The following is a 26240-nucleotide window of genomic DNA, read 5'->3' as shown; positions in this document are numbered from 1 at the left end:
AACATGAAACAATAAAAAACAACCCTCTAACCCATAGATGCTTTTAAAACAACATTTTAAAACATATTCCTTGTTTTCCTTTCTCCTACACTCCCTTCCTGATGTAACATTTTTCTGAAAATTAAAAGAGTAATACACCAACATGAAACAATAAAAAACAACCCTCTAACCCATAGATGCTTTTAAAACAACATTTTAAAACATATTCACGCCCACATAAAAATTCAAACCTATCCCCAAACCCAAAGAAAAAACAACCATGCAACATAGGTTTCTCATCAAACCAATGTCAGAGAAACCAAATACACCATCCCATTAAATTAAAATGAATGGCTTATAAGTGGGTAAGATTTACGGAGGATAAAGAGCACATAGGACAATAATTACTTGGATTTCAAAGAATACTTTAGATGAAGTAAGCCATATAGATGATGGCAGTTTTATCTGTTAGAGTACATCAGAAATCGAACAAAAAAACCCCACCACTTTGTATTGTTTTTGTCATGAGTCTATTCTTTCCGTGCTTTAAACAGGATTTAAGTGCTCAGTTTTTGTTTCATCCTTTCCTAAAATGGATGTGGCTAGTAACTGCTTTCAAGTAGCTTACATGAAGACTGTTGGTATGTTTCATGGCAAGAGGTCTTTTGGAGGAACACTGCAATTGTGGTCAGTGGCTGAAAACTAAAAGAACTTCGGGCACTGAGTATGAAACAGGAGGAGGGGGCTAGTGCACTACCAAGCAGGACATTTAGCCACTTGTGTTTTTGAGTTAAGCAGAGAGAGCAAATCAGTTATCTTATTAATACTCTTACACAGTAAAGACAAAATATTGATTAACCAAAATATGGAAAAAATTTTCAGATGAGTCGCCTTTTTCTGATTACGCAAGAAAAACACACTCGTAACAGTTATTTCACACCAGGAATTACGCTAAGCACTATGAGAATACAAAGTTTCATCAGACACTGACCTTAAACTACTTACTGTCTACTGGGAAGATAGGATAAGTATCAAAAGGAACAATACAATACAAAGTAACAAGTCATAAAAGTGGTGAAAAAAAGACTACCTTGAAACATCAAAAGAAGGAAATGACTTCACAGAAGGGCAGCTTGAGATATTTGGGATGGACTGAGATATATGGTATGAATTAAAACATGGGGATGAGACATTCCACTTGGAGGGAGCAATATCAATAATGACTGGTAAGTAATCCTTCATGTGAAGTATGTTAACTGTACGTGAACCCAGATAACACAAATCAAATCCCTAACCACCCCCTCAAATAGCAAAACAGAAACAAAGTAAAAAAATGTTATTTGAAAAAATTCAAATGTCATTATAATTTTAAGAAAATTTCAAAATATGTTCACAGTAATAGTTTAAAAGAAGCTTGTTAGAAACACCTCTACAGTTTTAGTTTATTATACTGTAAAATGAACTAAGTATTTTAAAAATAAAAGGACTATGTTGACATTCAAGTACAACTGAACAATGAGTAAGAGGGAAATGAAAACATTTGATCTCACTAGTCACACCCCACCATGTAAGTCTGCAGGAGGAATGCTGTTTTAATAGAAAAAAATGTTAACACAATAAGAAAACTGAAAACAAAGAGTACAGAATGGAAGTATTTATAATTGATTAACAAAAGTATGTTTTTACAAAGGAATTAAAAAGGAGAATAAAGCCTCCTGTGTAACTTACCAACATAAAACGAGCAGTTGGAATGCAATAAACTTTCAGTCCATAAGCGACACAGTTCACTTTCAGTTAGAGCTTCAACTCCATAACAAGCTTGATATTCCACTTTGGGTAGTACATAAACCGGAAATTGCTGAAATGCAAGGTTATGCTTTTTCAAAGCTCCATTAATTTACTTTTCATAGCAAATACATTTGCCTATATAGTTCTGCCACTTTCAAAATACTTTCACGTAATCTTATTTCATCCGTTCAGATACAGTAGAATTCGAGGTGGACAGATAAGACATCCTGAACCAACAGCTACCTGCCTCCCATCTCCACCCCAAATCCACATACCTCCCTACATATGCACACATTTTATCAGGCTGTCTAAGTGACATTAGAAACCTGGGAACAGAGCCTATAACACATATTTGCCCAAAGGTTCAAAGATGGATGCTAGGAACCAAAGACTTATACTATTAATTCTCAGAGGAAAAAAAAGGAAAAAAATTTTTGGCCCTTTAAAGCATTAAACACATGGTCTCAGGCTCAAATGCTCTGACTAGCTTGTTTTCATTCTATGAATGTATAGGCATTAATACCTACATTAACACCTGTCAGTGTCCTTATCTTCATTAATACAAAGGCTTTGTTCCGAACATTAAATACCTGGTAAATTATCCACTTAGAGTTTATTGGTCAGGACACTAAATAGATTAAGTAAAATAACTGTGGCCATTACTGGTCTAAAAGAGTATATGCAAAGATATACATGCTTCTGAAATAGTATGTTAGTCATGTTCACTATGCTCATGTTATCTCATTTCTGTCAAAGAATATTCTACTTTTAATAGTAGTCTCTTCATTTGCAGCTGCAGAAGGAGAAATACATGATTCAAGAAATTTATTCAAAGTGATATGGCTAGTTAGTACTTTTGAAATTATACTAAGCTGTCACTATTCATATACTTGAAAATATTTCATAAATGTTTCAGAATTCCTGATTTTCGCAAAGTGGCAAATTTAGTGTGCTTGGAACAATGATGGTGGTAAGAACAATTCAAATCCAGTAAAATTTTTCTTAACAGTAAGCTTGGTTCATAAGATTACCTTTGAATGTTGTAAAACTCTTAAAGCGGTGTTTCTTAGATTTCAAAGTGCATATGCATAACCCGGGGAATAGCTTTTTTAAAATGCAGAATCCGAGATGAAGAACAAGGTTTTTCTTTTTTTAAAAATTGAAGTATAATTAACAGTGTTATATTAGTTTCAAGTGCACAATATAATATTCCAACAATTCTGTACTTTAGGTTTTGCATATTTAATAAGCTCTTGTTCCAGGGGGCCAAACCTCAAGTATAAGGCTCCTATGTGTCTTCACATTTAAAAACAAATTACACTGTGATAAAGATAATTTTACTGCTAAAAGCGTTTTATTATATAATCATTCTTTGGCAATTGGTAGTCCACATTGACAGTTGCTTACAGTTGCAACGATAAGCTAGAGATAAGGAAGGAGAGGTTAAAATGGTTGAGAAATTTGCTCAGGGACAGAGTCAGTTTACAGCAGAGTTGAATAACTGATAGAGAAGATACTCTTTTTGGATCGTGAGCAAATTTTCCTTGATAATACTGCCGTTTCTATAAAACTCAGTCCTGAATCTGGTTTTAATTTCTGTGTGTATTCTACTGCCATCTCCAGGAAGCCAAGGGAAAGAAAAGTCTGGATATTTTATGGTATTATTCCAAAATTAAAGTGAAATTTTAAATACAAAGTTTTCAAACTATAAAAATTAAATTTACTGGAGCACCCAGGTAGCTCAGTCGTAGACTGTCTGACTCTTGATTTTGGCTCGGGCCATGATCTCACAGTTTGTGTGTTTGATCCCTGCAATGGGCTCTGTGCTGGTGGCGTGGAACCTGCTTGGGATTCTCTCTCTCCCTCTCTCTGCCCCTCCCCTACTCATGCACATGTGTGCTCTCTCACTCTCTTTCTCAAAATAAATAGGTAAATTAAGAAAAAATTATATTTACTCTTCCTTTCTACCTTGAATAGTAACTCCTATTTTCCCCAAATGAAAGCTTTTATTGGTTATGTCTTCCAGTTACTCATATAAACCTTTCTAAACTTTTACATAAATTCCTAAATAGATACTTAATAGCTAGTATCAGAGGTTGAAGAGACTTTTAGGTATTTTAAAGCTTTATCTAAACAAGTTGCTTTTTAAGTAGTATATATTAATGAGAATGCTTTCTTACCTAGAGTTTAAATAGGGCTACTTTAAAACTTTTCAAACTAGTGCTTAAATTTCCCTGAAATAATTTCTTCCTTAATAACACCCTCTTCTCTCTCATCCCTCAATTCTTCTTGTTTATAGAATACCTGTTTATTGTGTTTCTAGGATATAAAACATTTGGGAGAAACAAGTAAGTCAGACATGGTTCCAAGGGAAATGCATTCTACTAAGGGATTTTAAGCATGTGTACTAAACTATTACAGATAATAAAAGGTACAATATGATAAGAATTCACTGAAAATTTTACAATTTTACTCTGGTTTTGACATAATCAAAAATATAAGGCTATTTATATTCTATATCTAAGGCTATAGATATTCTTTGGGGCTTGACTATTTTGATGTATTTTGATGAAGAGTGAATTCTTAACTACAAAGTTGTGTCTCAATATTTACAAATTGCATTTTAGTCAAGTGAATGACAATGTCCTTAATAGGTTGTCTGTTTCAAGAATTAACTTGGTACCCAATATATCCTTAAAGCTATTCTTTCTTAAGAGATACTGGCCACCAATAGTTACTAACTGCTGGCAGCTGGGAGATCAATACAAAGTGCTAAGGGTTCACAGGGTAGAAAGTGAAAGAAATGAGGTTAGCTCCCAAATAAATCAGAGAGATAGTAAAAATTACAGAAATAAAACACTGAAAACACAGTCCATAGCACTGACACATATTTAAGACATTCATGCTATGGCCATTAAATTGATCACAGTTAAGTATACACGAGAAGAGAAAAAATTAGCAAATAAGGTAAAATCTTTTAATTTAGAGAATATTAGCCTTTATTTAGGAGCAGACTAAAATAAAATTTTTAGTATTCTGTCATTCCTTGACTTTCTCTTATAAAAAACCCTACTACATACATTTAATTCGAAACCATTTGGTTTCTAAAATTTCAAGTCTTAACCATTGATAAAAACCAAATTATGAAAAGAATTAAAAACTTTATTCACAATCTTCCTTCTATTTAACAAAGGATAACAGTATCATCAAGCAGAAGATCCTCCAAGTCCACTAGATTCTGCTGGACAAAGATCCTAGATCCTGATGGATTCCTTTTAGAATTTTTTCTTGATAGACACTGCTATTAGCAGCTTGGAAAGGCTGGCACTTCCTCCCTCCCTTTCTTTTCTTTCTCTCTCTTTCTCCCCACCTCCTTCCCTCCCTCCCTCCCTCCTTCCTTCCTTTTCCCAGTTACTCCTTAATATGACAAAGTAGTAATCAGGGACTTCATCCACAAGGGCCAATGCTAAAGCATCGCTAATTTTGATCACCTGATTCCTAGCTGCAACTATAATGACATTTTAAAGTGATCACTAAGGATTCTTATTAGGAGGTAGGTTAGAAAGCAAGAGACAGAGACATCAAAATTAAAAAAATACACACACACACAAAATGACAAATGTACACAACAGAAAAAATTCTCTTATGTAAAAATGAAAGACATCACTATAATCAGTTATAATACAGAGGCTCCTCTTTACCAGAATTCAGTGATCACACAAAAACCAAACTAATCTCAAAGACAACTTCAAATATCAAATACAGAAAACTACTAAGAACCAATTACTCAAACTGTAGTAAGAACTTAGCTGAAAAAAAAATTTTACACCAACCCTCCTCCTCCTCCCCCCACCAAAAAAAAAAAAACAACAGAGGAAAAAGAAGACCAAAAATGTGGCCTTTTAACAACTCTGGGAAGACTTCAAATGTGTGTGAAAGCGCACCTGTCAAGATGTGGTACTTCTAAAATGAGTCAAGAAGATCCCCAAAGTAAGAGAGAAAGGGGCTAATAAGTCATAATGGAACTCCAAATTCACAGAAAGCAGGAATATACGTGCCAGCCTAGGTCAAATCTATGATGGTGCCATTTTTCATAAAGTTTATAAATTCCATGCAAGAATGTTACGAGCATTCATGAATTTTACATTTAACACTTTCCATTTTCCCTTATTAAAAGTGCTTTCAGTATTTTACTAAAAAAACAATAAACAAAAAGCCTCAGCTGAACCTGGAAAAATTCTAGAGAGACCAACAATTTAAAATTAAACTTCATAACAATGGCACGTTAAATATTTGCTGATTATCTACTTATACTACCACATCCTAACTCCCGAGGTAACAACTTACTCTTCTGATTTTCTTCCGTTTTTTAGAACGTGGTCTGGTCTCTATCCTCTGGACACTGCATCGCACAAGTAACAACAGGTCTTGCAGGCTAAATAACTTGTAAACAAAATTTCCTTCCTGCGGAGCTACATATTCTGTTGTATCTTCAACATAGTCCTGAAGTTCATATGGCAATCCTTTAAAAATAATTATATTTCTCATTTTTATTTTAAAATACATTAGCTCTTTATCCATCATAATTCAAAATAAAATAATTCCATTATCTAATTTTAGGTTTCTATCAACTTTACTTTCTATTTCTCTGAGTTGAACATTCACACTAGTACCATTTCTGTTTACTTCTACAGGAACTGCAGCCAAGAGCTGAAGTCAAAACTTTTACTACCTTCATTAACACCAACGTTAAATTAGTGAAACAACATATGAAGCAAGAAGAAAAAAAGTTTTAAAAAAGTGATGTCATTTTCCCTAACCTGCTTTTCAACTGAAAAAAATTTTTTACATCAACCCTCCTCCTCCTCCCACCAAACAACAGAGGAAAAAGAAGACCAAAAATGTGGCCTTTTAACAACTCTGGGAAGACTTCTCAGGCAGAGCTGAGATGCAACTTTATATCTATCTCAGAATGTGAAAAAGTATAAAACTCTGGTCTGACACCACAAATTAGTCAATTTTGAACTCATAAACGTTGATGATTATTTTTGATCACTTCCCCTTCATCATTCCAGTGAGCCATATCACCTGCAGCTACAGTAGCCACTGTACATGTTGGATAAACAGTACACTGAAAAAGTGAAATCTCAATGACGATGTAAAGATTATGAGACAGGGGGTGCCTGGGTGCCTCAGTCAGTTGAGCATGTGACTCTTGATTTCGGCTCAGGTCATGATCTCATGGTTGTGACACCAAGCTGCATGTGTCAGTTTCTGTGCTTGAAGTGGAGCCTGCTTAATATATTCTCTCCCTCCCTCCCTCCCTCCCTCCCTCTCTTTCTCTCTCTCTCTAAAAAAAAAAAAAAAAAATATATATATATATATATATATATATATATATATATATTTCTATATGAGACAGGTTATAACAGAGAAAGTGAGGGAATGCGGGAGAAAAACTGAAGGATAAGGAAGAGGCAAAACAGTTAATACAAAGGTCTTTGTAAATATTTACTTACGTCCTTTTGGCTTCTGAAACGCAGAAGGCCAAACAGATTTTGGCCAACTAGAGGCATCTGAAGGAGCAGAGGATTGTTCAGAAGGTGGAGTTTGTTTAGAATTTTCCAAATTCATTAAGGGCAATTCAGGTATTTTTCTGGAAATTGGCTTTAGGAGTTCATCCTGCATTTTTAAAATTTCTCCAACTGGATCAAATTTTTTATATACTCGTTTGATAGGTTTTTTTAAAACACATGACTCTTCAGGACTACAAGTAGCATTAGTCTGGTTTCCTACAGAAGCCTGTGTGGAAGAAGAATTGGGGCTAGCTGGTTTAGAATTTAAATTAGAATTCACATCGGCTGTCTTTCCATTACTATTATTTTGACACTCTGTGTCAATGATTAAACAGTCTTCATCTGTGTCACTATTGCAAAGAATTACATCTTCACTTCTCACTGCTTCTGATGTAACAGTGTTTTCCTTTGAATTGTCTGTGTTCTCTAGAATATTTAGTTTTTCAGGGGCATATACTGTATCAGTAGCTATATCATTTTTATTAGAGGTTTCAATTTCTGTAGAACTTTCTAACTGTAAGGAATCAGACATTTTCAAGTCACTATCTTGCACCAAAGACTTCTCAGGATTTGATGCCTTTTCACCACATGGTACATATCCCTGATCATCTTTATTTTTGCACTCTTCAGGGCCACCATCCATACCAGTCATGAGCTGTTTCTCCTTTTGCAATTGTTCCATCAGAATCTGAGATAAACTTCTAGAATGAGCAGAAATGTCTGGAGCAGTTGGTGCCACAGATGTGGTTGCTGTGCTGGGAGCTGTGGGGGTATCTGTTGTGTTGGGTACTGTGTAAGTGCTTGCTGGACTTGGTGACTTTGATGGTTTGGTGGTGTTTACTCCAAAAGTTTCAAGTTCTGTGACGTCACCATCAAAATCCAGGTCCAAATTTTCAAGGGTCTCAATTTTTCGGCACTCATTAACTTCATAAGACATCTTAAGAAAACATATTGGTAAACTATTAATAGATATTCCAGGACAGTCCTCACCTATCTCTTAAAGCCTCTACACATCACATAGATAGTTCATGCTCTTTAAAAGGAGAAAGAAATGTCTAATGGCTTTGAAAGGTTCTTGCTTAAGAGGATGATAAACTACTACCAACTAACTGATTCAACCTTACTTTCCTACTGAAATGTTGATGAAACAAAGACAAATTTGTGAACCCCCACATCCCAAAAGGAACTTCCACTCATCGAAAAGAGAACCACAAAGAACAAATGTGGGGCCAAACAGAAATGCAAAGGATTTTCACTGATACCCACTATATATACACTGTAATGAGGTGACCAGGAGGAAAGCCTCTTTGCCCCTATGAGGAAGCTGCTTTCTACCGCAGCTGGGGAAGCGTCACCAGCCTCCAATGCATCCCTAACATCAACAGTGACTTTCTACACCTACTCGGAGAAAACAACTCTTCTAATATGGACAAGAAATGATTTTATTGTATTCTGGGACATCAAATCATTGAGGTTATAGTTTTTCATGTATTGTTTTGGTAACGGAAGAACTATAAACAGGTCTAATTTATTCAAAAATAAACTGTCCTCTCCCCAAGTAGCAATAGATCTCTCCTCAATCTGGCAAAGGACTTTAGATAGATACCATAAAAATTTGGTTACAAGCTATACATACCCACTAGCCATACAGGTTAGGATCTGAGAGAGAAATATTCTGACAGTAATCATGTAGTAAGAAAGAACAACTTATGTCAATTATTCAACTTCTGTGAACCTCAATTTCTTCATCTCTAAATAGTGATAAGAGGGTCATCTTCTTGGATTTGTTCTAAGGATTAAATGAGAACTTGTATATAAAAAGTTTCTTACCATAGTCCCTGGTACATAGTAAGGAGCTTCTCAGTAAATGGTAGCTCTTATTAAAATAGGCCACCAGATTTAGTAAAAAAGTAAAAAGTAAACCATATGCTGTTTACATGAGGCATTCTTACACAGAAAGGTTAAAAACAAAACAATGGGACAAACATCAAGAAACAGAGATAAGAAATAGCAATATTAAGTGTTCAACAAAGCAGAATTCAGTGCAAAAAACATTAGACAGAAAAAGGAATCCTATGTTGAAAAAAGATGAAATCCATTAATAATGATTTTTCACATGCCAAATAACTTCAAAATATGGAGTCAAAATTGAAAAATAAAAGGACAATCTGACAGAAATACAATTGCACTTGGTCAATAATATACTATTTCTAAGTAAAAACAGGGATATAGAAAGTACATATAATATTAAATGATGTATGAATGACTGAAAACATATACACAGACTGCAAAGATATACCTTTTCCCTCCCAAGAATCCAAGGGGCATTTCCAAAGATGGACTATAAATTAACATACAAAGAAAACATCAATATAGCACAAAGCAGAATCTGCTAAGATCTTACTCTCTGTTTAGAAGGAAATAAAATTGGAAATCATTAAGAAAAATGTAAATAAACAACAATAAACCCAAGCACCTAGACATTAAAAAACATTCCCAATTATTGGATAAAAGAATTAAAATAATTGCAGAATAGTTAAAAAGCAACAAAAAATAGAACGCTAGACATTAAAAATCGGAAATATCATTCACAGCCTTTTCAAGACATAGAAAAATAATACTATTATAATCATAATAATAAAGTGAAGAAATTTAGTAACTATAAAACAAAAAATCAATGAACTGACAAACAGTGGTCTCATCTCTAATAGAACTCAGATAAAATTTTAAATATCATTTATCTGTAAATACTTCAGTATGTAGCTGTAAAAGGATTCTTCTCTAAAACATATCATTAATTATATCAATAAAAATTAATAATTTCTTAATGTCATAAAATAGCTAATCAGTGTTAAAATTACCCAGCCTGATAAATGTCTTTTACAATTGTTAACTGGAATCAGGATCAAGATCCCTACACTGTATTTGGTTGACATATCTGTCAATTTTGATTTGTCAAATGCCTCTCTCCCATACTCTGCCAACCCCCACATCACCAGATATTTGTAGAAAAAAAACAAATTAGTTACCCTACAAAAATTTCTAATTCTGGGTCTTAACTTCTACATCTCCCTGATATCACTTAACACATTCTTCTATCCCTTAAATTTCCTATTAAAACAACCTAGTAGCTTGATTAGATTCAGGTACATTTTTTTTTTTAATTAAAAAAAAATGTTTATTTATTTGTTTTTGAGAGAGAACTTGCGTGCCCACAAGCAGGCACAAGCGGGGGAGGGGCAGAGAGAGAGAAAAAGAGAGGCTCAAGCTCACCAAATGTGAGATCATGACCTGAGCTGAAATCAAGAATAGGATGATTAACCGAATGAGTCCCTAGGTGCCCCTCGGGCAGTTTTTTGTTGTTGTTTTTAACCTGAATATGGTAGTATTGTGTACTTTCTACTTCAATCAGGAGGCTAATAATGTCTCTGGTTGTCTTTCTTTTTGTGATACTATAATTGATCTATCGAGTCATCAAGGGTCCTCAACTTAATCTACCCACTATGAAACACCTCACTGATAAATTTTAGCAGCCATCAGTGATGATCACTGTTCACAAGTTTATTTAGTGTGTGTGTGTGTGTGTGTGTGTGTGTGTGTGTGTGTGTGAGAGAGAGAGAGAGAGAGAGAGAGAGAGAGAGAGAGAAAGGGGGGGGGGGGAGAGAGAGAAAGGGAGAGAGAGAATGCCAAGCAGGCTTCGTGCTGTCAGCACAGAGCCTGGCACAGGGCTCGAACCCACTAACTGTGAGATCGTGACCTAAACCAAAATCCAGTTGGACGCCCAACCGACTGAGCTACCCAGGTGCCCTGATGATCACTGTTTAGATTCATTCACTATTTTATAAAATGGTGACAATCACATTCTATCATTACCCTAAATATAGATTGCACTGGAAAGGCAAGACAAATATCTGGTATTTTTTAAACCAGTTTTTAGCATGACTTTATGCACTAACACCCTCCAAAGGTGACTAGTACTTTTTAAAAAATTATCATTATGAATTCATGGGTTTTAACATATTTTCTTTTTTTTTTTTAATTTTTTTTTTTTAACTTTTATTTATTTTTGAGACAGAGAGAGACAGAGCATGAACGGGGGAGGGGCAGAGAGAGAGGGAGACACAGAATCGGAAGCAGGCATCCAGGCTCTGAGCCATCAGCCCAGAGCCCGACGCGGGGCTCGAACTCACAGACCACAAGATCGTGACCTGGGCTGAAGTCGGCCGCTTAACCAACTCAGCCACCCAGGCGCCCCTTAACATATTTTCTATGTTTTATTCCATTGCAGCCATTCTTTGTCATATCAAACTGACACATCTCTGGTCAACAGAAAACCTTTCAGTGGCTCTGGCATGTTTTTGATACTATTCCAATATTATTACAGGGCTTTTACTTAACTTCTTTGATTGGCATTTACTATCTCTCGTATCTCCAAAATTCTTGGTTCCTAATATAAAGGAACAATGGAAATTATCTAATATGCTCAAAATCACAAAAGTAGTATCATTACTAACAATATGGTTACTAAATGCAGTTTAAGATTTTTTGGCAGCTCTTTTTGAACTTAGGATATAAATCTTTTGGGATGTATGGTCAAATTAATGAGTTTCAAATCATTTAAAATAATTCACTGAGTGGTTAAACTACTAACTTGATATATTGTGGATTAATTTGTTTCATTTCAGCTTAGGTTGGCTTTTATAACATCCTAAAAATTCGTTTTATAGACACATAAAAGTGATTCAAAAGTCAGAAGTGTGAGGGGCGCCTGGGTGGCACAGTCAGTTAAGCGTCCGACTTCAGCCAGGTCACCATCTCGCGGTCCGTGAGTTCGAGCCCCGCGTCAGACTCTGGGCTGATGGCTCAGAGCCTGGAGCCTGTTTCCGATTCTGTGTCTCCCTCTCTCTCTGCCCCTCCCCCGTTATTGCTCTGTCTCTCTCTGTCCCAAAAATAAAAAAATGTTGAAAAAAAAAATTTTTTTAAAGTCAGAAGTGTGAAACAAAGTACATTTAGAGAAATCTAGTTGATATCCTGCTTCCCCTACTTTGTTCCATACTTCTCCCAGTTTTAGGTTTATTATATGCAGGATTTTTATTCTTTTTAATATAAGCAAGTCAATTTGTGTATATATTTGTATTTCCCCATTCATAAATAAATAGTAGTACATTACACAAAATGTCGTCTTCTTTGCGTTTTTCACTTAACAATATATCTTGGGTATCACTCTGTAGATTCCTGTCTATAGTTTTTTCATTCCTTTCAATAGCTGCACAGTATGCTGTCGAAGACATACAGTTTATTTAATCAAAACCCTTTTAAGGGACATGTGGATGGTTTCCAATCTTTTGCTACTACAAATAGTGCTGGAATGAATACTTTGCATATACATTTTGCTCTTTTCCTAGTGTACTTTTTTTCTTTTTAAGATTTTATGTTTAAGTAATCTCTACACCCAAAGTGGGGTTCAAACTTATAACCCCAAGATCAAGAGACATATGCACTACTGACTGAGCCAGCCAGGTGCCCCTCCTCATGTACTTCTGAGCTACATTTTTGGAATTGAGATTTTTATAGTAAAGGATGAAACCATTTCATGATTTGTGGGTACATCTTTCTTCAGATGATTATAGAAATGTTATAGCAGTTATCTTTTTTTCTTGGAATACCTTTGTAAGAGCTTCCATCAACAATCTTCTGTTGTTCCTCTTTAAATTGGATGGATTCTCCTGTTCCTGGACAATTCCGTGTGAGGGCAGGCCAAGTCAGCTTTTTGAGCTTCATGGCTCTAAGCTCATGTTCCACTCCTCTACAAAGTATGTACGAATGAATGTATGTATGTATGTATATAAGTGTGTGTGTGTGTGTGTATGTGTGTGTAAAATCTTAAGTACATTCTGAAATCTGCTTTCTCTATTCCCCTCGTCCTCAGCTATAGAAAAACTTCTTTTCCTTACCTTTAATGTCCTTGTTATGCTCAATATGGACTGTACTACTAGCCTGAATGAAGGCTTTTGTCTGGGAAAGAACTTTAGTTGGTTAGTTTCTAGAGTATTTAGGGCCCAGGTCATCTCACAACTCTCTTAATTTCCTGAGTGTCCCTGTACTCACCTACAGATTAGAGCCTATCCACATTATTTTCACTTTTGTTTTTCTTCATTCCCTCCTGCATCTTTTACCATGCTCCTTCTGTCTGGGATTATTTTCCTTGTGCCTGAAGAACATCCAACAGAGGTGATCTGCTGGTAGCAAAGTCAATTTTTATCTGAAAATATCTTTGATTTTTTTATTTACGGATATTTTCATGGGTTAGGTAATTTTAGTGTAGGGGTTATTTTAGCACAATATATTGTTCCCAGTGTCTTCTGGTTTCCCTTGTTGTTACTGCAAATTACTTGCCAGTCTAACTCTCAGTCCTGTACAAGTAATGTGCCTTTTGTTTTTCTGGTGGCTTTTAAGAGGTTTTTTGTTTCCCACTATTGCTTTGGTCCAATTATCTCTGTTACAATATCTTTCTGGGTAGAACTACATGTGTTAAATGGTCTCACTATATCCTCTATATTTCTTGCTCTATTCTCCCTATTTTCTTTCTGTTGTCCGTGCTTTATTATGGATAGTCTTTTCAGACTCATCTTCCAGTTTATCAATTCTCCTTTCGGCTTCATCTAATGTGCTAATAACCCCACTTAGAAAATTCTTAACTGCACTTACTATATTTTTCAGTTTAAAATTTTTTCTTTAGTTCTTTTTCAAATCTAGTCTTTCAAAAGTTTCTAGTTCCTCATCAAAATTTTCAAGCATGGCTTTAATTTCTTTGAATGCTGTATGTTAAACAGAGTTGGCTAATAATCTGTGACTGATAACTGTAGGATCTATTTTTCAGTTTATTTCTATGGTCATTGTTTCTGATGGTTCTTGCTCATAGTACCTATTCTCCTTGTGGGTTCAGTTATCTTTAAATGTTTTCTTGATGCTTTATTTAAAAAGTTAGTGGTAGAAATAATTTGAGGCCCAAAATGACATTATGTTTCTTTAAGAATTATTTTCATTTGCTCTTACTAGGTGTCTAGAGACACTAGCAATCCAAAAGCATTTGAATCCAAGTTGAAGGCCTGAAAACTCGGGCTACAATCTCTGAGAAGGTGAATTTATTTCTAGTTCACTCTTGCTCCTGGGGTGCAGCCCTGTAGGGTTCAAGCCCTTGGTAGAAAACTAAACTCTGACTTTTTCACCCTAGTCCTGTGATCCTGACAAAAACAAAGTTCATTTTTTGCTGCCTCTTCAAAACTGGCAGATAACATTCAGGGCAAAAATGACTCTCTGAGTGACAGACTTAGCTCTCTGGATGTTGATCTTCTCTAGTATCTCAGCCCTGTAATTCCTCACTGTCTTGTTAGCTCTTTGATGATGCTAAGAAAGAAAACTTTATATTGTGTCCAGCGGTTTTCGTTGTTATCAATAATGATAAAGGTCCAAAATACTTGGTTTGTTATCACAGAAAGAAATTATTGTTACTTTTTTTTCCTCTTAACCTACTTCATGTTTCTTCACAGCACTTGTTACTTCCTGAAACTCACCTCACACCAAGTATAAGGTAGATTTAAAAATATAGGGGCGCCTGGGTGGCGCAGTCGGTTAAGCGTCCGACTTCAGCCAGGTCACGATCTCGCGGTCCGTGAGTTCGAGCCCCGCGTCAGGCTCTGGGCTGATGGCTCAGAGCCTGGAGCCTGTTTCCAATTCTGTGTCTCCCTCTCTCTCTGCCCCTCCCCCGTTCATGCTCTGTCTCTCTCTGTCCCAAAAATAAATAAACATTGAAAAAAAAAAAATGTGTAAAAAGAGGGACACCTGGGTGGCTCAATCCGTTAAGCCTCTGACTTCGGCTTAGGTCATGATCTCACTGCTCATGAATTTGAGCCCCGTGCTGGGCTCTGTGCTGTCAGCTCAGAGCCTGGAGCCCACTTTGGATTCTGTGTCTCCCTCTCTCTTTCTGCCCCTTCCCCGCTCATGTTCTGTCTCTCTCCCTTTCAAAAATAAACAGTAAGAAAATATTTAAAAAATGTATAAAAAGAAAACTTAAGAAATGTTGGAAGTGCTTTATGATATTACACCATAAATATATTAAAGGCAAATGTCGGAGAAAAACATATAAACAAATATGAAAGAGAGAAGGCCAATATCCTCAAGATAGTATGAGCTCTTAGGTATAAATAAAATAAAAAACATTTTTCAATTTTATTTTCCAATTTTGTTTGCTCTCTCACTTTATTCGGGTCTCTGTTCATATTTCTTGTCATTGGAAAAGTCCTGATCATCAATTTAAAATAGACACGTTCCCATCTCTTTCCCCTTAACCTACTCTATTTTTCTGCATAGGATTTATCACAACCTGATTGTTTGCTATGCTTTTATCTGCATCCTCCATCACTAACGTAAGCTGTGAGAGAAAAACAGACTTTATTTTTATTCACTGCTGTATGCTCAGTGCAGAGAACAGTATCTGCTTAATAAATATTTGTAAAATGAATGGATAAAGTTTTGTCTAAACAGAATGTCTTACTTTAAGAATCATGGAAAATATTTTTAAAGACACAAAATAATAAAAGTACTACTTATGGAGAGGCAAGCATTGTCCTAAATGTTTTATGTGTATTAACTCATTTAATCCAAAATAATCATATGAGTTAGGTACTATCATGAAACCCATTTTGAAGATGAGCAAACCATATACAGAGAGAAATCAGAAAGCTTGCCTAAGGTCACACTGCTCATGAGTGTACTGAAAAGAATTAACAATCTGGCCAAATACTTTTCTGCACCAATCAAACTCATCTATTCCTTTTCATACTTAAGAACTCCTGAATATGAATGAAGTCAATTAAATAAAACCACTATCATGATTACCACCACCACTAAGTTTTTAGTACATATACACTAAAGACTGTGCTCAGCATTTTACATGTAATATCAAACTTAATCCTTGCAACAATCTTGTGAAGAAGGTATTATCATCTCTCCTTTACAAAAGGAGAAAACTGAGGCTGAGGGAGGTTAAATTAGTTACTCAAAGTCTAGCTTGACTTGGGGTTCAATTTTAAGTTTCAATATAGTGCCTGTACTTTAACTATTAGATTTAAAGACCTGCAGTAAAACTTTATGCTTCAAAAGGATAAACATTTCTTGGAAAAAAAAAAAAAAAAAACGAAGCAAGCATTACATACTTCCATTTCAGACATATAATCTTCTGGTTTGTCCATAAATACTGCAGAAACTGGAACAGATGTGTTTTTGGACATCATGAATTTTAATGGAACTTCATGGTAGATTTGATTTCTCTCTCTCATTGTCATTTTCTTTTGAGGAAGTGGTGAATTAATATAAATTACTTTAACAGGTTTTGAACCTTAAAACAGAAACAGAAGAAAGAGGGTGATTAGTTTCTAGTAGTTATATTTAAAAGAAACAAACAAACAAACAAGATACAGGGCAGAAAGATCACCAAACAAAGCAATATAGGATAGGAAAGTGGTAGCACATGTCTCATGTATTTGCCACTCTTGAGCTTGTGATCTTTAGAGATATAAGGCTGAGAGAATTTGGCTAGAAAAAAATGTTCTCTAACAAATTTTTAAAAAGCTTTTCTGCTTTTTATTGTTATACTTTTGCTGTCATTATTACTCAGTTCTTACAAGACTCTAATTCCAAAAAGTGACAAAGTTTTTACCACAGATATTACATTTAGCTCTAAACTGTGGTTTTGTTCATTAGACATAGTTCTGTATTTACTACAATTGTTACACAAAATAATATTAATTCTAGAAGATATTGACTGTCCAAAGAAAGACTATCCTATGCTTATAAGTACAGACCTATTTTCATTCTGAATTCCAGTACCAGACACGTAAATAAGTCCTGGAAACTGACCCATCTGAGGCTATCTAATAAAGTTCTGCATTCCTTTCATTTCAGTGAAAGAAGAAACTCATTATTGCAAGTATTTTTGGCTACTCTAAACCGTAATTATTTTTCTCTTTCACCCCACAAAATGAGTACGGGTTCTGTAGACCTAAGAACTCATGCATGAGTATCAATTCTAGAGTAGCACTATTTAAAAGTTCTACTAAGTATACATGTAAAATTCACATTCTCCTTAAATCAAAACTTAAGATTTTTTAATTTGACAAATGATCATCTATGTTTAGATAGTTGAAATAGAACTGGTCCACTCCGCTTTTGAGAGCGTTACTTGATACAGCAAATCACAAACCTGCAACAGGTATTACTTGAATACACACTGGAATTTCCCACTGTTCCCTGTAGTTTGGTCCATGATTATTTAATAAGGTAAATAATGATTGACTAGTTAGAGCTATCTGAGGGTGATATCTTGAAACAAGCTTCTCTGCATTTGGATCTTTACTAATATCCTGAAAAACAAAATACAACTTGTTACTTGATTATATTTATTGGAAATTTCTTCGAGGAAGTACCAAAAAGAAGGGAGACATTCCACTAGGGGACTTTAGAACAGTAAGATGGTTATGTACTTTATGAGATACAGAAGATTACTTAGGAAAATTCAAAAACACTTGTCTACTTACGTAATGCATAGCTGCAGCTGTTTTTTCTGGTGTTTCAGTGGTAGATATGTTATCTTTTGAGAGCTGTAACTTTGCAGGCATTGAGGGAAATACCGTTTTCACGTATTTTACACTGCCCTAAGTAAGAAAAAAGGGAATGTCTTATTCCAAATATCTTACATATTTTTCCCATAAGACAAGTATTCTTTTCAGCATATGAAACCCTCAACTTAAAATTCTTCACTCTACTTTAGGACCTTCTCAAAGTTAAGACTTCCATGATTTTGCTGGAAAACCTGCATACATGGGTTTTTCTTTTCAAAGAAGGTCCAAGACCAGGGTACCATGTAATCGTCCTTACTTTAAATTCTAACCTCTCATTTAATGAGGTACAAATAGAACAGAAACTCTAAAATATCCTCTTTACCCATACTTACTTCCAATGATTGTGAATAAAAACCTTTAAAAGAAAAAAGGTTACCTTCTTTGCATTTAGGAACATTACAAAAGGTGGGAATGAAAAGAAAATCAAGAAATAAAGTTAGTAGTGACATTTTAAAAAATATCAAGGACTGTTATCCACAAAATAAAGAAGACCCATTTGTATTGCATATTTTAAAAGTTCTATCTCATTATTGTTCAAAATTTAAACATAAATATTGTCTGTGAAATACAGATGATGTTTCAGACAAAAATAAGTTTATATTTTCATTGGTAAACCTTACCAATGCGAGAAGAGTTTTTTCTAACTTTAATCCCATCTCTATTCTGAATGGGAAGAATCCCATTAAGCTGGTGACTTCATGGAGAGTATAGAACTCTGGATACTTTTTTACTTGTTCAATGCAAGCTTTTAAAATTTTCTAGGGAATAGAAATTAAGAGACAATCATTTGTATCATACATCTGCAATAATAAAACAAAAATAGCTTAGTTACATGGGACTATATAATTGTTCACTGAAATATTAAATTCATCTCATTAATCAAACTTCCAATAATCAAAGCATAATGTATATTCCTTTAGTTAATGTCTTATTTTTCATAATTCTTTTTAACCTAATTTCTTAAAAGTTGATATTTAAAAATATTAAAATTAGCAACTGTATTAAAATTTAAAAATAGAAAAGATGCATCATATTTTCTGTGCTATTTAAGAAACTGTCAAGGAAATAAAGTCACATGAAAATTTCAACACACTTTCCTTCAATAAAAGCAGTTATATGACTAATTAGAAATAAATAAGTTTAGGGGCGCCTGGGTGGCGCAGTCGGTTGAGCGTCCGACTTCAGCCAGGTCACGATCTCGCGGTCCGGGAGTTCGAGCCCCGCGTCAGGCTCTGGGCTGATGGCTTGGAGCCTGGAGCCTGTTTCCGATTCTGTGTCTCCCTCTCTCTCTGCCCCTCCCCCGTTCATACTCTGTCTCTCTCTGTCCCAAAAATAAATAAAAAACGTTGAAAAAAAAATTTATAAAAAAAAAAAAAAGAAAGAAATAAGTTTAATACACTAATGATTCCCAAGCACAATAAATTAACAAAGTAGTTATCTCACAGACCACTATAATCTACAATCTAAACAAATAAATAACAGGGGTTTCTGGGTGGCTCACTCAGTTAAGCATTTGACTCTTGATCTCAGGCTCAGGTCATGATCTCAGTTCATGGGTTTGAGCCCTGCATCAGGCTCTGCACTGAGAGGACAGAACTTGCGAAGGATTCTGTCTCTCCTTCTCTCTGCCCCTCCCTACCACTCTCTCTCTCAAAATAAATAAAAGAACTTTAAGAACTAAGTAAATAACAAAAGTTATAAATGATGGAGTATTTAGTATTTTCTTCTCTCCAAACTTTTCAAAATACTAATAACTTACCAGGAAATATGATCAACAAGGAAATAAAATTCACAGCTTTACTCAAGCAGCATGTATGACAATTGTGATAACATGTAAATAACTCAAACATGCACAGCACTTTCGGGTGGGAGTGGGGTTATAATTAAAAAACGTATGCACATAGGGGTGCCTGGGTGTCTAAATTGATTAAGGGTCCAACTGCAGCTCAGATCATGATCTCATGGTTTGTGAGCTCGAGCCCTACATTGGGCTGTCTACTATCAGCACAGAGCCTGCTTTAGATCCTCTGTCCCCCTCTCTCTCTGCTCCTCCCCTGCTCTTATACGTGCGCTCACTTTCTCTCAAAAATAAGTATTTTTTTAAAAACCCATAAAACACATGTATATCATCTTCTAAGAAACTTAGTTTTTTTCTCCTGTTAATCTAATCTGAACCTTTTAGAACATATTTTACATTATAAGAGTAATTAGCAATAAGCATATCTTTGTAATATCTTTATATCCTCTTTCACTTCAGACATTTATGAAATTTGTCAAGTTACAAATCAGTAACTTTAGTCTAGTCTATCTTTTCATCTAGTTTCATATCCCCTTCTCCTCTTATTTAATTCTTACTGCCCCGTCTTTCACATTTTCTCCCTCAATCCATGCTTTTCAATGCTGACTTTGATATTTTATTCAGGATATACTTGCAACTAAGGCAGATGTGGGTTAATATGGAAAAATTGTTTGTTTTTAAAAATCCTAGTCAACTGCAAAGTGAAATTTGCATAAAATCTTTGTTCCTTATTTATATTAGTTAACTTCCACCCCTAACATTCCCATCTTATGGCAGTCATTATAAGAAGTCGAACACACGTGCAAAGGTAAGCAATATATAAGAACTGTATGACACAGAAACTATTCTACTTGGATATTCACTGGCACATCTTTCTTGGTAAAACTCTACTGGATGTTTCACAGGGTTTTACTGAATTCACTAATTAGGGAGAGAGAGAGTCACAGAAAATCTAACACAGTTTTACTCCTATAACAAGATAGATTACTATATATTATTGTTGCTGTAGGTATTATTATCTGAGAGAGAGGGATAGAGAGGACAAGCTGGAGAGAAGGACAGAGAAAGAAAATCTTAACCAGGCTCCAGGCTCAGCAGAGCCTGACACGGGGCTCAATCCCACCCTGGGATCATGACCTGAACTGAAATCAAGAGTTGGGACGATTAACCTACTGAGCTACCCAGGCACCCCATTTTTTTAAGCGTTTTGTTTTTTTAGTAATCTCCACACCCAATGTGGGACTCGAACTCACAATCGCGAGATCCAGAATCACATGCTCTTCCAAATGAGCCAGTTGAGGTGCCCCCATTACTATATATTATTAAAGGTATTTCATAACTGGTAGGTACTAAGCAACTAAAGAATCATTATTTGATACATTTAAGACGCTTTAATAATTTATTTGTCTTTGAAAAACAGCTATGAGGTTAAGAGATTCAGGCTATTTCCCATCACCCAACCTCTGAATGTTATTTAACACTCTAAATATCTTGAAAACTAAATACACCAAAAGCATATACATGTACACAATACAGATTTATCATTACAAAGAAAGGTGAAAATGATTCAGCTCCCTAATTTTATTTTGGGCCAGAAAGGAAAAACATAGTATCATACATGTTTGAAACTTAAAAATTTAAAGGACACTACTTCTGGCAGTATGGTAGGGTCGGTACTTTGAAGAGGACTTCTACCCAAATCCCACTAGATACGAGATAAATCAAAGCTAACAATTTTTATGCATTATTGGACTTGGTACAAAGCAAAAAGAATCTCAAGGACCCTAAGTAAATAAATAACCCCCAAACACCTAGAGCGAAAAGAAACAGGAGCAGTGAGCAGTATGAAAACTGAGGAGGCTCGAGGGCAAATGCCTCCACCTGTGGCAAGATCCCGTGAGGTGAGGAGCTGAACATGTGATTCTTACACTTACGCCTTACAAAACAGAGATTTGAACAGGTATTTGTACATCCGTGTCCACAGATGCATTATTCATGAAAAGGCACAAGTAACCAAAGTGCCCATCAATGGATGAATGGATAAAAAAATGTCCAAATACTTACAATGGAATATATATTCAGCCTTAAAAGAGAAGATTTAGAAACATGCCATAATATGGATGAATCCTAGTTGAGAGTTATTGTTTAATGGATGTGATAAAATAAGAACTACTATTGGGTCTTTGTCTTGGTTCCTGACACAGGGCACCTAAAACCTTGGAATTTCCTGAGTGATAAGAAGGAAGGTCTTTTGTTTGCTACAGAGATGACTCATGGCTCCTAGATAACTTCAGGGTGGGGTATGTTTGCCAGGAAAGTCCAAGGCCCATTACAGGGCTACAGGTTGACCTACTCACCAACAACCCATAGTTTATTCAATCATGCCTAGGAAACAAAGCCTCCATAAAAAACCCCAAACAACGGGGTTCAGAGAGCTCCAAGGTTGGTGAACACATGGTGGTACTGGGAGGGTGGTGTGCATAGAGAGGGCATAGAAGCTCTATGCCTCTTCTTCCATTTCTTGCCAAATGCATCTCTCTCCTCCATTTACAATCAACTAGAAATAGTAAGTAAAGTGCTTACCTGAGTTCTATAGTAAATTATTGAACTAGAGAAAAGGGTCATCGAAACCCTAGGCCTACTGTCCTGAGGTGGAATACTGGTTGATGTGGGGGAAAAAAACCCACATAGTTGGTACAGAAGTGTTGTTAGAGCAGAAACAGTTCAGAAATAGGTATAAAGTCTCAATTTTGCAAGATGAAAAGAATTCTGGAGATTGGCTATATAACAATATGAATGTACTTAATATTACTGAACTGCACACTTAAGATAGTAAATTTTGTGTTGTATTTTACCACAACTAAAAATAAAATTTGAAAAGGGGAAGGAAATTCTGACACATTCTACAACATGGCTAAACCTTGAAGAAGACATCATTCTAAGTAAAATAAGCCAATCACAAAAGGACAAATACTCTACTTACGTGAAGTACCTAGAAAAGTCAAATGTCAAATTCATACAGCTAGAAAGTAGAATGGTGGTTGCCAGGGACTGGGGAAAAGAGGGAACAATGAATTATTTAGTGGGTACAGAGTTTCAGCTTGGGAAAATGAAAAAGTTCTAGAGATGGGTGGTAGAATTACATTCACAAAAGTATATAAAAGTATTTCATGCCATTCAACTGTCCTTAAAAACGATTAAAATAGGGGCACCTGGGTGGCTCAGTTGGTTAAGCATCTGACTCTTGATTTTGGCTCAGGTCATGATCTCATTGTTCCTGAGTTCGAGCCCTGCATTGGGCCCCTGCTTGGGATTTCTCTCTCTCCCCTCTCTGCCCCTTTGCCGCTCACACACACTTCACTGTGTGCACACACTCCCTCTCAAAATAAATAAATAAATACAAATAAAAAAAAAAGATTAAAATGGTAGTTTTTATGTTATGTATATTTTACCACAGTTAAAAAGTGGAGGCGGGGAGGGAGAGAGAAGGAGGGAGGGTGGGAAGAGGAAGGAGACAGAAAAATGGAAAAGAGACGGAGGTCTGACCTAGGCAATATGGGAATCTCAGGAAGACAGGTTGAGAAAATGAAAGAAAAGCAATAAATGAAAATGGCTGAGAATTTTTCAGAACTGAAGAAGGAAAGGAATCTACAGATACAAGAAACATAATGAACCAAGCATCATTTAAACACACATACACTGTAATGAAACAGCAAACCACCTAATATAAAGAACAGTCAAGACAGAAAAGAGAGATTCCCTAAAAGAAATGACAGATAACACACCTTTCTTTTTTAATGTTTATTTGGGGAGGGAGGGGGAGAGGAAGAGAGAGAGAATGAGAGAGAGAGAGAGAGAGAGATTGAGAGAGAGAGAGAAAGAATCTCAAGTAGGCTCCATGCTGTCAGCACAGAGCCCAACACGGGGTTTGATGTCACAAGCCATGAGAGTATGACCTGAGCTGAAATCAAGAGTTGACACTTAAGTGACTAAGTCACCCAGGTGCCCCCTGATAACACACTTTTCTTTTTTTTTTTTTCACACTTTTCAGTAACAGTAACATTCACCAGACAAAGAATTATTATCTTCAGATAAAGAAACAAAACAGTCAACTTAGAATTATGTATGGAGTAAAACCATCTAATCAGAAAAACAAAAAAAAAATATTTTCAGATAAACAAACCAAAAGATTGTTTATCACCAAGAGACCTTCATCAAACAAACATCTAGAACACGTAGCATTTGAGGAACAATGAAGAGGATCTCAGAATGTGATTTGAGAAGAGATTGAAAGTCAAAAAAATTATCAAAAGTTGTGGATAAAACAAATATTGCCCATATAAAATAATAATGTAGATAGGTTTAAATAAGAGACAGCATTAAACAATATCAGTCAGGAGGGGTGTGATGAAAGTCAAAATGTTCTATAGTTTCTGCAGACATACAGACTGATAAAACTGAATAGAACCAGGAAATTGACCCACACATCAATAGTGACAAGACAATTCAGTGAGGGAAAAAATTCATTGTAAAAATTCAAGTGTAACCATTAAGAGAACAGAAAAACAATGAACAAATTCCAAATTAATGAGGAAAAGAAGGAGAAAAAACATCAATCCCCTCAAAAGAAGTAAAAATAGAACTGTAGAAAAAGACAAAAAGAAATCACAAACAAGTCTGTGTACATCCATTATCATAATGAATGTAAATGACTAACCTTTCCATTTAAAAGGCAAGAGAGGTCAAGAGTTTACTCAAAAAGAAAAGGAAAAAAAAATCTAGCTCAACACTATTTTAAGAGATATTTGTAAACTACACGTTCTACAGATTCAAAAAACCCCATTAAAATCCCACCTAGCTCTTCTGTAGAAATTGACAAGTGGGTTCCAAAATTTACAAGGAAATAAAAAGGACTAAAAAGAGCCAAAAACAATTTTTAAAAAGAACAAAGTTGCAGGACTTACCCAACATGGTTTCAAAACTTACTAGAAGACTAGGTGATGCTGGCATAAAGACATATATAGATTATGAAATAAAATAAAGTCAGGAAAGTAACCCACATATTGGTGGTGACAAGGCAATTCAATGAGGGAAAAAAGAGCTTTTTCAACCAATAGTGCTAGGCAGAGTTTCTCATCATTGACAGTTTCAACATTTTGGACCAGATACTTCTTTGTGGTGGGCGGGGCATCCTATACCCTTAAAGGTATTTAGCAACATTCTTGGCTCTACCCACTAGATGCCACAAGAACTCGTTTCTCAGTTGTGACAATCAAAAATGTCTCCAGAAATTACCAAATGTTCTCTGGGAGGCTAAAGCACTCTCAGGTGAGAATCATTATGCTAGAACTAGATATCCATTCAAAAGAAGAATAAACTTTGATCCCAACATCACATCTTACACCAAAAAAAACCTTGAACATTCACACTCAAACTATAAAACCTCTAGGTTAGGGTTTTTCAACACAAGCATTACTGTCATTTTGGGCTGGATAATTCTTTGTTGTGGAGATGTCATGTGCATTGTAGTATGCTTAGCAGCATCCCTGACCTTTAGCCAGTAGATACTGGTAGCATTCTGCCAATTGTGACAACCAAAAATGTCTTCTGACATCGCTAAAGTCCATAGGGGTAAAGAAGTAAACATGATCCCAGGTGAGAACTACTTGGGGTTGGCAAAGATTTCTATACTAGAATACATAAAAGCACCAAGCATAAAACATTTTGAAAAATAAGACTTCATTAAAATTAAAATTCTGTTCTTTGAGAGACATTGTTAAAACATGAAAAAACATGTCACAAACTGGGAGAAAACCACAAATATAATAGACCTGTATTCAGAATATATAAAGAACTTCCAAGACTCAATAAAAATAAAAACCAATAAAATCAGCAAAAGATTTTAAAACATCATTGCTCATTAAGGAAACTAAAACCACACTGAGACACCCAAGAAGTTGTTAAAATGTAAAAAGATTACCAATACTAAGTATTAGCAAAAGTACAGAGCAACTGGAACTTATTTTTAAGAGAAAGAGAGCACGGGTGGGGCGGGGGGAGAGGAAGAAGAGAGAGAGAGAGAGAGAGAGAGAGAGAGAGAGAGAGAATCTTAGGCAGGCTCCGTGCTCAGCGCAGAGCACTACTTAGGGCTCAATCCCCCGACTCTGGAATCATGAACTGAGCCAAAATCAAGAGTTGGGATACTCAACAACTGAGCCATCCAGGCGCCCCAAGGGAACTCTTACACACTGTTGTGAGTGTAAAATGGTACATCCATTATGAAAAAGGTGGGCAGTTTCTAATAAAATTTACCTACACATGCCATATGATCTGGAAAATCTACCCCTAGTTCTTTAACCCTCCCAAAATGAAAAAAATGTTCCTAAAAAAACTTGTATAAGAATGTTCACAGTAGCTTTA

At 35.5% G+C, this 26240-nt stretch overlaps 1 protein-coding gene across 7 annotated transcripts in view; it reads right to left on the bottom strand.

The window, feature by feature from the left end:
* The window catches only part of ICE2 (interactor of little elongation complex ELL subunit 2), a 64306-nt gene that overhangs the window by 23545 nt on the left and 14521 nt on the right, over nucleotides 1-26240 (bottom strand). For 4 of the 7 annotated variants that reach the window (XM_043555284.1, XM_043555283.1, XM_043555285.1 and 1 more), the window contains 8 exons: nucleotides 18643-18780; nucleotides 17939-18055; nucleotides 17605-17764; nucleotides 16559-16740; nucleotides 9643-9684; nucleotides 7287-8280; nucleotides 6115-6290; nucleotides 1708-1837 (listed from right to left, as the gene is read on the bottom strand). In XM_043555284.1, the coding sequence (XP_043411219.1) occupies nucleotides 1708-1837; nucleotides 6115-6290; nucleotides 7287-8280; nucleotides 9643-9684; nucleotides 16559-16740; nucleotides 17605-17764; nucleotides 17939-18055; nucleotides 18643-18780 (1939 nt within the window). The remainder of the gene's footprint in view (nucleotides 1-1707; nucleotides 1838-6114; nucleotides 6291-7286; nucleotides 8281-9642; nucleotides 9685-16558; nucleotides 16741-17604; nucleotides 17765-17938; nucleotides 18056-18642; nucleotides 18781-26240) is intronic. The other 3 variants (XM_043555287.1, XM_043555286.1, XM_043555288.1) reach the window with 1 other exon arrangement.

Source organism: Prionailurus bengalensis, chromosome B3 (genome assembly GCF_016509475.1).
Source record: "Prionailurus bengalensis isolate Pbe53 chromosome B3, Fcat_Pben_1.1_paternal_pri, whole genome shotgun sequence".
In the NCBI taxonomy this organism is placed as follows: Eukaryota; Metazoa; Chordata; class Mammalia; order Carnivora; family Felidae; genus Prionailurus; species Prionailurus bengalensis.
The sequence above is the reverse complement of the archived record's forward strand: the minus strand, read 5'-3'. Positions and strand labels throughout refer to the sequence as shown.